The sequence below is a fragment of the Pelophylax lessonae genome (genome assembly GCF_965119305.1).
Source record: "Pelophylax lessonae genome assembly, chromosome: 10".
Classification (NCBI taxonomy): Eukaryota; Metazoa; Chordata; class Amphibia; order Anura; family Ranidae; genus Pelophylax; species Pelophylax lessonae.
The window spans coordinates 209,761,844-209,772,840 of record NC_138777.1 but is presented as its reverse complement, the minus strand read 5'-3'; the positions used below and the strand labels follow the sequence as shown (position 1 = coordinate 209,772,840).

Below are 10,997 nucleotides of genomic sequence, written 5' to 3'. Positions count from 1 at the left end.
TCTAGATTATCCAGCCCATCGCCAAGTCCGGCAGTTCATTGTAGATCTCACAGGAAACAAACAAGAGAAAAAATCTATCTAAAAAGAAAAAAATGCCAGGGCCAGAGATCCCAGCAAGGATCTAGGTCCTTACTCCTGACTAGGCAGAAAAAACCTATAGCAGACAGAAAGTCTATACCCCCCAGACTGCTCATAGGTGTAGCCAGACTTTTGCCTGCCTAGTGTCCTCTTCCTGTAGGGGGCAGTATAACCCAATGGTTAAGAAGATCTGGAGCTGTGTCCATCAATGAAAGAAAGAGAAAAAGGTATTTACAATGTATTTTTTATTTGTATACACAAATGTTTGCCTTCCATTTCAATTTTAAACTGAATGGATTGTTTAAGACCCCGTTCACACTGGGGCGACCCGTCAGGCGACCTGGTCGCCTGACAGGTCGCCTGCCATAGAGTAAGTGTGGACCCGTTCTAATAGGAGCGACACAAGTCGCTCCGACTTAGAAAAAGGGTCCGGAGCTTCTTTGGGGCGACCTGCATTGACTTCAATGATATGAAGTCCGTGCCGGCCGCTCCTGTGAGGTCACCCCGGCAAGTAGAGTCGCCCCAGTGTGAACGGGGTCTAAGGGAATTGTTTACAATCACTTTATTTCCATCCTTGGCAGGAAATATTCAAAAAACAGTAAAGGTCCCAGAATGAAAACTATAATATAATAAAAAAAAATATAATATAATATAACACAACAATATAATATAACACAATAATATAATAATATAACACAATAATATAATAATATAACACAATAAAATAATAGAATATAGTACAATAAAATATTATAATAATATACAATATAATAAAAATCTTAAAGTACAATATATAATAATATAAATAATATAATATTATTAAAAAATAAAATAATAATAATAAAATATTAATAATAGTTAATAATTATAATAAAAAAATAATATATAAAGTCTGACAACGCTATGACCCCAGGCTCTGTCCTGTCCCTGCTGGGAGTTGTAGTTCTCCTCTCTCCCCCATTATGTGACTGGGTCAGGTAGCTCTGCGGGGAGAGTCACGTGTTCAGACGGTCCCGTCCCCCTGCCACACGTAATATGGCGGCGGGGAGGTGCCGGATGACGTATCCTTGACGTCACGGGCCCGTGTTTTGTTTTGCCTGGCCGGGGCGGGCGCTGCACATACAGACCGGAGAACAGAGCGGAGGAAAGATGCCGTCCGAGAAGAGCTTCAAACAGAGGCGGACCCTGGGTGAGTGGAGGGGGAAAGGGTTAATATCCCTCATAGAGGAGAGGGGAGGGTTAATGTCCCCCCTGTACCGGCGGGGGCTGTGTGAGTGTTTTACCTCTATGGAGTGCAGGTGAGGAAAGGGTTAATGTACATGGGAGAGTTAGGGAAGGGTTAATGTACATGGGGGGGGGGGGCAGGGAAGGGTCAATGTACATGGAAAGGGGGGGAAAGGTTAATGTACATGGGGGGGGGGTGTCAGGGAAGGGTTAATGTACATGGGGGGGGGGGGTCAGGGAAGGGTCAATGTACATGGGGGGTCAGGGAAGTGTTCATGTACATGGGGGGGGGGTCAGGGATGGGTTAATGTACATGGGGGGGCAGGGAAGGGTTAATGTACATGGGGGGTGGCAGGGAAGGGTTAATGTACATGGGGGGGGGGGGTCAGGGAAGGGTTAATGTACATGGGGGGGGGGTCAGGGAAGGGTTAAAGTACATGGGGGGTCAGGGAAGTGTTCATGTACATGGGGGGGGGGGTCATGGAAGGGTTAATGTACATGGGGGGTCAGGGAAGTGTTCATGTACATGGGGGGGGGGGTCATGGAAGGGTTAATGTACATGGGGGGTCAGGGAAGAAGTGTTCATGTACATGGGGGGGGGTCATGGAAGGGTTAATGTACATGGGGGGTCAGGGAAGTGTTCATGTACATGGGGGGGGGGGGGGGTCAGGGAAGGGTTAATGTACGGGTGTACTCTGATCCTTTGTTGTACCTCCAGATTTCCTCTGATCACCTGCCAGTTGGAGTTTGAAGGGTTAATCCCTGTGTACAAAATACATTGTACCCTCCCCCCAGTGTCCTTCCTTGTGTAATCCCTAAGTGTCTGGCAGACATGGGGGGGGGGGGGGGGTGAAGGGGTTAAAGCCCAGGCTGTGTGTAGTCCCTCTGGGAAGTGACCTGTTACTTTGTATCATCGGATTCTCCTGATCTGCTGGAAGGGTTAATGTCGGCCTGTATGGGGCGTACAAAGTATCCCTGATCCATCCTTGGGGGGGGGGGGGGGGGATTCTTGTCTTTGGGGGACACGCTGAGTCATTGGGTAGATTTCCTGCTGCTTTGTTTACCTGCCTGATCTGCCCTCACCTGCCAGCTGGAAGGGTTTATTGTCCCTCCCCATGGAGAATAAAAATCCTGGTATCCTTCTTGGGGGGGGGGGTGTTAAAGGGTTAATGCCCTTGGTTGTTTCTTTGTCTATAGAGGCCCTGAGTGTTGTGGGAGTTGGTTGGAGTTATTGTTTTCTGTAGCCCCCCCCAAATCAAACACAGGGGGACAGGACTGTGAAGGGTCACCATTGCTGATTTTTTTTTTATACATTTAATCTTATCTTTAACCCTTTTATTAACCCCAAGCAGGTCAGGTGTGTTGGTAGATGTGGAGGTGGGGGGGTTAGATAAGCATTGCATGTATCGGACCCCCCTCCTCCTCCCTGTACTGCATTGTACTTTGTATGTTTATTCTGAGCTGCAGATCCCAGATGTAGAGCAAAGTGGGAGGGGTGACTTAAAGGGTTAACGCCCAGCAATGACACCAGAATGTTTATTTTCACTTTCTGTCTCTCACACTGGAATCATACTTGTTACTTTACTCAAATCCCTCATGGAGAGGGGCAGGAGAGGCCTGGAAAGGGGTAATCCCCCCCCCCCCCCATGTATATTGCTGTGTTTTGTTAGGGCATTAACCCTTCCCTCCCCCAATCTCTCCTGCATAGGATAATGCCCCCCCCCCCCCATACCAGAGAGGGAGAGGGGAAGGGTTAACGTCCAGCTATACAGTACAGGAGGAAGGAAAGGGTTAATGCCCCCTATACAGGAGAGGGAGTGGGAAGGGTTAATGTTGCCCTATACAAGGGAGGGAAGGGTTAATGTCCCCTTATACAGGAGGGGGGGGGATTAATACCCCCCTATACAGGAGAGGGGGGAGGATTGATACCCCCCTATACAGGAGAGGGGGAGGATTGATACCCCCCTATACAGGAGAGGGGGGAGGATTAATACCCCCCTATACAGGAGAGGGGGGGAGGATTGATACCCCCCTATACAGGAGAGGGGGGGGGGATTGATACCCCCCTATACAGGAGAGGGGGGGAGGATTGATACCCCCCTATACAGGAGAGGGGGGGAGGATTGATACCCCCCTATACAGGAGAGGGGGGAGGATTAATACCCCCCTATACAGGAGAGGGGGGAGGATTAATACCCCCCTATACAGGAGAGGGGGGAAGGATTATTACCTTCCCCTATACAAGAGAGGGGGGAGGTTAAGGGTGAATGTCCCCCTATACAGAAGAGGGGGAGGGTGAATGTCCCCCCCCCCCCCCCATGATACAGGGCAGGGAAGGGATAATGCCTCCTATACAGGGGAAGGGCAGGGTCAATGTCCCCCCCCGAAACAGGAGAGGGGAAGGAAGGGTTAATATACCCCTGATACAGGAGAGGGGAAGGAAGGGTTAATATCCCCCCGATACAGGAGAGGGGAAGGAAGGGTCAATGTCCCCGATACAGGAGAGGGTGGAAGGAAGGGTCAATGTCCCCGATACAGGAGAGGGTGGAAGGAAGGGTTAATGTCCCCCTATATTGGCTAGGAAGAAGGTAAAGATTAATGCCCTCTATACAGAAAAGTAAAGGGTTCAGGGGTACATGGGGAAAATAGAGGGTTAATGCCCCCCCCCCCCATACAGCATAAATTGAGACTCTGTGACCCTTCCTGTGAAGGTGACATCTTGTAGCCGAGGAATATTATTTGATCACTTTTGTTTCTCTTACCCATAATATCCTGCAGAAAAGGGGATTATTACAGGGGCTGCTGGAAGGGTTAATGTCTCTGTTCTGATCAATACAATATAACATAAGTATGGAAATCCAAGGCTGGAGCTTGAAGGGTTAATGCCTAGCTCCTTGTACATGGGATACATTGTAACAAATTATTGTCACTTCTCTCCCCATCCCAGCCTGGAGCACTGAGGGTTAATGCCCATGATGGCAGCCCTGGGGTAAGAGCGGGGAAGTATCCGGTGACTTTGCGAGGGCATCTGCCGTACGGCTGGCGGTGTCGGAATATTGCTGCATTCTTCCGGTCCGGGGAGATGATGAACCCCCCCCTCCCTGGAAATCCAGGCATAGAGTGGATGAAATCATCTTTTCGCAGACACTGCGGATTGCTGGCGGTGGGGGCCGGGAGGGGTACAATGCGCCAGGCCTGACCGAAAACTAATGGACGTTATTTGGATTATTTCCTGGTTGGCGCTGGAGTGACGCCTGTTGGCATCATTTGTCGGAGGGTACTGTAGGCTTGATCGGGTTCTTGAACTCCCTGAATGGAACCGATTCACTTCCTGTCTGTGCCATGGCAGAGCGATCATAGACCAATCAGTGCAATAGTCTGCATGGGCCAGCATCAGCAGGGTCCTTGTCAAGCCCTTCATCCTTTATCTGACCGTAAAAACATATTAATAGGACTGCAGCATCCAATGGAACGCAAGGAGCTCAAACGCAGCCCCTGAGCTGCCATGTGTGCGATTCAATGAGGTTGATGAGATTTTGTTGAGTTGCGATTGACAAACCTTCCAAATGCTGGAAATCGGCGCCCGTGGACATGAGCCCTCAGGTTTTGTCTTTGTGCCCGCCCACTCTACCGCGGGGGCGTTCACTTTTTTCTATCTGCTGGGAAGTGATCTGCGATTTTCAGTGCAGGGATCTCTTTATGGGGCAGATGTAAGGGAGATTTATCCTGGACGTAGACCCGCCATTGTATGACGGAGCGCCGGCCTTTTCTAGGTCATTCCAGGGGAAGCTTGAGGTGGATTTAGTCCTGGCTGGTGCCAGTCTGCTGCCTGGTTGGGTAATGCCCGGGGTGTGCCCTCATTGGTTGTCAGAGCTGTAGATCCGTGTGATGAGGGAGTACAAAGTACTGTAACTTGGGCCAACCACATCCCTTTAAATCTCTGGCCATTTAAATAGTAATACAAAAAGCAATTATGAAAAATGTGATTTTGGTCAATCAAAAATGTATTTTGAATGGGCCTTCAATGCATGGAAAATGCACCTGTGCGATTTTAAGACCACATCTTTCTTTGACATTTATGAAAACAAAGGGAAAAAATTGGGACTTTAATTAAGGCAAGATGGCGTTTGAAAAATTGGTCCTGGTTAAAAACCATATGTTTATTAAATAATAACAGGTACGAAACATATATCGATGGTAGCATCCATATGCAATAACACATGCATAACACACACGTTTTCTTTGACACACGTACCGATTGTCGGCCGTAAATATTCGGCCGACGACCGATCGGCCGATTGTAGGCTTGTTAGTATGATGCTTCCGACAGCGCATTTTCGGCCGAACAGAATCTGGTGTGCAGGCATTAAAATTTTTGTTGGCCAACACCAGAACGGCCGATTGTTCGCCAGTCAGTACAGATTTCGGCCAACAGACAGCAGATGAGCAAGACTGGGCATGCTCAGAGAAGAAAAAAGACAAGGAAAGTTAACCATCACATGACATCACTTCTGCAGTCGGCTGTTGTTGGCCGACAAAATTCGTGTGCAGTCTTTTGCAGTTTTCAACAGACACGACAGCACTGGACAAAAGACGGCCGACGATCAGTACGTGTGTACGGGGCTTTACAAGTAAAAAATCTGTATTTTTTTTGCTAGAAATACTTAGAACCCCTAAACGTATCTTTCTTTTTTTTTTTTAGCAGAGACCCTAGAGAATAAAATGGTGGTGGTTGCAATATTTTATGTCACACTGTATTTGGGCAGTGGTCTTTCAAACGCAATTTGTTTGGAAACAAAATACACTTTAGGCTCCTTTCACACGGCCGCTTCGTGTGTCCGCAAATCATCCTATTTTTTTGTGGATGATTTGCAGACATCAATGTAAGTGAATGGCACTGCGGATGTCAGCGGAATACCATCCACTGACATCCGATTTTCCTCCTTTCAGTTCTGTTCCGTTTTTACGAATGGAACAGAACCCTATTTTTCCATCCGTGTAAAAAACAGAAAGGAAGGAAAATCGGATGTCAGCGGTGTCATCCGCTGACATCCGCAATGCCATATACTTACATTATGTCCGCATATCATCCGCAAACGGATGGGATGATATGCGGGCACACGGAGCGGATGACACAAATGTCATCCGCTCCGTGAAAAAAAAAAAAAAAAGTCCCGCAGCGGACTTAAGCAGCGGAGCGGCCGTCTGAAAGGAGCCTTAGGCTGTGTTCACACTTTATGCGATTTGGATGCGAGTTTCCCCGCATCCCATTCACATGACAGGAGACTGTGACGGCTCTGAATGGAGCCGGCTTACACATACCCGGGACGGCTGCGATCCGCACTGGAAAAGGGTCCTCTGTGTCTCTTTGTCTTTGCCTCTGTTTCAGGTCCCAATTCAGGCAAAAATTAGCACCTGAATAAGTGAACAGGGACGCACTGAACCCCCACTGCAAGTCGCAGCAAGTGTGAATCCAGCCTAAATAAATTAAAAATAAAAAAAAAAAACATTAAAGTTAGCCTAAATTTAGCTAAAGTTAGCCCCATTTATTTTTTATTAATGTGAAAGTTGATGTTATGTCGAGTAAATAGATACCCAACATGTCACGCTTTAAAATTGCACATGTTCGTGGAATGGCGACAAACTACAGTACTTAAAAAATCTCGATAGGTGACGCTTTAACATTTTTTACGGGTTACCTATTTGGAGTTGGAGAGGAGGTCTATTACTAGAATTATTGCTCTTGCTCGAACGATCGCGGCGATACCTCACATGTGTGGTGCAAACACCAATTACATATGGGGGCTCTACTTGCTTATGCGTTCGCTTCTGTGCGCGAGCACGTGGTAATAGGACACTTTAAAAAAAAAAAATGTTGTTTTACTTTTTATTTTTACACTGTCCCTTTTTTATTTTTTTATTTTTATCACTTTTATTTATATTACAAGGAATGTAAACTTGTAATAGAAATAAGCATGACAGGTCCTCTTTGTTGAGAGATCTGGGGTCAGAAAGACCCCAAATCTTTACCTTTTTTTAAAAGAAAAAAAAAAGTTGATGGCCGAGAACTGGAAGTGACTTCGGAGGTTGCTTCAGTCCTCCAAGGGCATAGAGCCAAGTGAGGGCCATTTTGCACCCTGCTATTATCTGAAAGCCAGCTGCCTAACCAAAAAAATATATACGGGGGGGGCGTTGGGGGTTATGCCATATTCCCGGTATTTGACATAAAAAAACATGACTTTTATTTACAGTCAGGGGTCGGCAAGTGGTTAGAGGATAATCCACCCTTTGCAAAAAATAATCAATGCACTCATTTTATTTATTTTGCATCGGAGCCTGCAAAGTATTGCAGTTGCGATCAGTGGATTAGCGGATACAGGGCTCTTGCTCCCTCCAGTCTCGGGTCTGTACAGAGGTAAGGCCCTTCCATCACAGGGCTGGACAAAGTATTGATGGGCTACACCAGTGTTTCTCAACCTTATTTCAGCCAAGGCACCCTTTAAAATTCTGCACAATTTCGGGGCACCCCATTCTAAAGTGTAAAAAAACGAATAGTTTTTTACAATGCAGCAACATCCACACACGTAGGACACCCAACGTTGGAGGTGATTTATTCTTCCAAAGCAAACACACTTTTGCACACTGGTACTGACTAGTATTCCAATGTTTCTCTTCTCCCTCAGTTTCTCTCTCTCTCTCGCTCTCTCTCTCATTCAGCTAATGTGACCCCCCCCAGTGCTAATAGAGAGGAGCATGGGAGGGGCAAACAAATATGCTGTACAGGCGCCCGACATCCTCCTTATCAACTGATGACATCATTGGTTGTTAGGATGCTGGAATCTAGAAGGTTGTAATGGTGCACAATGAAAAGCTGTGGCTCTGGGTAACTAAAAAGCACGCTTCATCCACCCGCTGACTTAAACTATTTTTGGGCAATTTTTATACATTTTGCCAAGGCACCCTAAAGAAACCATAAGACACCCTGGCTGGACCACAAGTGAGCTTGTGCTCCATTGAGATCTAGAAGTTCTTCTGCCTCGGTGACAGATGGGACTTGTAGTCTCTATTCACAGATTCCTGTGAATGGTTGGCACAGCTGTGTGGGCGGAGCCACGCATAGCTGAGTCAAATTAAAAGCAATGGCTGGAGCCTGCGGGAAGGATGACCCCTGGACTCAGTAAGCCGTTGTGGGGTGGGTGGGGGGCTGCTGATTGTGACCATGTTGTGTTTTTTTTTTCTTTTAACCTAAATATAGGTGTGACATAAATTAGTAGGAAAGGTTAACCTTCTCAGATGGCCCAATGTGACGTATATCATGTTCCAATATTCCAGATGGTAAAAATCACCTATTAACCACTTCAGCCCCGGGACACTTACCCCCTTCCTGACCTGGCCCTATTTTGTGATTCAGCACTGCGTTACTTTAATGGACAATTGCGCGGTTGTGCGACACTTTACCTAAACTAAATATACAACCTTTTTTCCCCACAAATAGAGCCTTCTTTTGGTGGTATTTGATCACCTGTGCTATTTTTTTTATTTTTTTATTTTTTTTTTGCGCTATAAACAAAAAAAGATTGACAATTTTGGAAAAAAAACAATATTTTTCACATTCTGCTATATAACATTCTCAAAAAAAAAAAATGTAAAAATCAAATTTTTTCACATTTTAGGCCGATTTGTTTTCTGCTACATATTTTTGGTAAAAAAAAATCGCAATAAGCATATTTTGATTGGTTTGTGCAAAAGTTATCACGTCTGCTAACTACGGGAAATATTTGTCATTTTTATTTTTATTTATTTTTTTTACTAGTAATGGCGGCGATCTGCGATTTTTTTTTTTTTCTTTTCTTTTCTTTTCTTTTCTTTTCTTTTCTTTTCCTTTTTCTTCGAGACTGGGACATTGCGGCGGACAGATCGGACCCTTAACTGACCGCTGTCTCTCTCGCTCCCTGTCTCTCTCGCTCCCTGTCTCTCTCGCTCCCTGTCTCTCTCGCTCCCTGTCTCTCTCGCTCCCTGTCTCTCTCGCTCCCTGTCTCTCTCGCTCCCTGTCTCTCTCGCTCCCTGTCTCTCTCGCTCCCTGCCTCTCTCGCTCTCTGCCTCTCTCGCTCTCTGCCTCTCTCGCTCTCTGCCTCTCTCGCTCTCTGCCTCTCTCGCTCTCTGCCTCTCTCGCTCTCTGCCTCTCTCGCTCTCTGCCTCTCTCGCTCTCTGCCTCTCTCGCTCTCTGCCTCTCTCGCTCTCTGCCTCTCTCGCTCTCTGCCTCTCTCGCTCTCTGCCTCTCTCGCTCTCTCTCGCTCTCTGCCTCTCTCGCTCTCTCTCGCTCTCTGCCTCTCTCGCTCTCTCTCGCTCTCTGCCTCTCTCGCTCTCTCTCGCTCTCTGCCTCTCTCGCTCTCTCTCGCTCTTTGCCTCTCGCTCTCTCTCGCTCTCTGCCTCTCGCTCTCTCTCGCTCTCTGCCTCTCGCTCTCTCTCGCTCTCTGCCTCTCGCTCTCTCTCGCTCTCTGCCTCGCTCGCCCTCTCGCTCTCTGCCTCGCTCGCCCTCTCGCTCTCTGCCTCGCTCGCCCTCTCGCTCTCTGCCTCGCTCGCCCTCTCGCTCTCTGCCTCGCTCGCCCTCTCGCTCTCTGCCTCGCTCGCCCTCTCGCTCTCTGCCTCGCTCGCCCTCTCGCTCTCTGCCTCGCTCGCCCTCTCGCTCTCTGCCTCGCTCGCCCTCTCGCTCTCTGCCTCGCTCGCCCTCTCGCTCTCTGCCTCGCTCGCTCTCTCGCTCTCTGCCTCGCTCGCTCTCTCGCTCTCTGCCTCGCTCGCTCTCTCGCTCTCTGCCTCGCTCGCTCTGTCTGTCTTATTGAATAAGCTGTATAGCGCTTACATTTAGTATAAAAGCATTTAGCATTGTGAAAACCAGGAAGTCCGGGACGCGATGCGCTCCACGGACGTGAAAACCCGAAGTGACGCAATGACGCTGTAGCTCCGCCCCACGCCTATTGTTACACTGACGTCATCAGGGAACTTGCTTTTTTTGCACAAAATTCACCATATATATAATTTCATGTATATTTTTTATCTTTTATAGTTATGTTTTTACCTTATCGGGGATTTTTGGGCACGGTATGATACATGACTTCTTTAGTCTAACATTGAGGTATGAATAGAGCAGCACCAAAACCCACTCCTCTTTGCAAAGTCACTTTTTGGACACTACCTCAGTAGATAGTTTAAGTGGGGGCAGCAGCTATATATATATATATATATATATATATATATATATATATATATATATATATATATATATATATATATATATACCAACATTCATAGCGCGGAAACTCACAAATAAACACATTAAAAAAAAATAAAAAATTCCCAGAAATCTTACCAGCTAAAAACTACAATCTAAAAATGTAACTTTTTGTTGCGATTTGAACAGGAAAAATGTTCCCCTTCCAGTTATACTGTATCTCTTGATTTGCAGTCTAAAAATGCTTGACAAAAAAAAAAGCTACAACCTCAGTAAAAAGGGGTAACATTTTCCAGCTGTTTTCTTTTTTGTGTTTGACCCATAAAAATCCCCAAATTAAATACTGAAACGCTTGCAGAATTGAAGTATCGAATTGAAACGTGTGTGACGCCATGCCTTGGATTTAAGACAGACATGTTGTTGTGTGTTGCGGGGCCCCAGCAGTCACATGACCAGCCAGAGCTTT

The 10,997-nt window shown here is 46.7% G+C and overlaps 1 protein-coding gene across 1 annotated transcript in view; it reads left to right on the top strand.

Annotated features, from left to right (window-relative positions):
• The first annotated feature begins 1,161 nt into the window (after positions 1-1,161).
• MAP1LC3B (microtubule associated protein 1 light chain 3 beta) overlaps positions 1,162-10,997 on the top strand; it is a 36,314-nt gene continuing 26,478 nt past the window's right edge. The window contains exon 1 of the mRNA XM_082270904.1: positions 1,162-1,267. Within this exon, the coding sequence (XP_082127030.1) occupies positions 1,228-1,267 (40 nt within the window). The 5' untranslated portion in view covers positions 1,162-1,227. The remainder of the gene's footprint in view (positions 1,268-10,997) is intronic.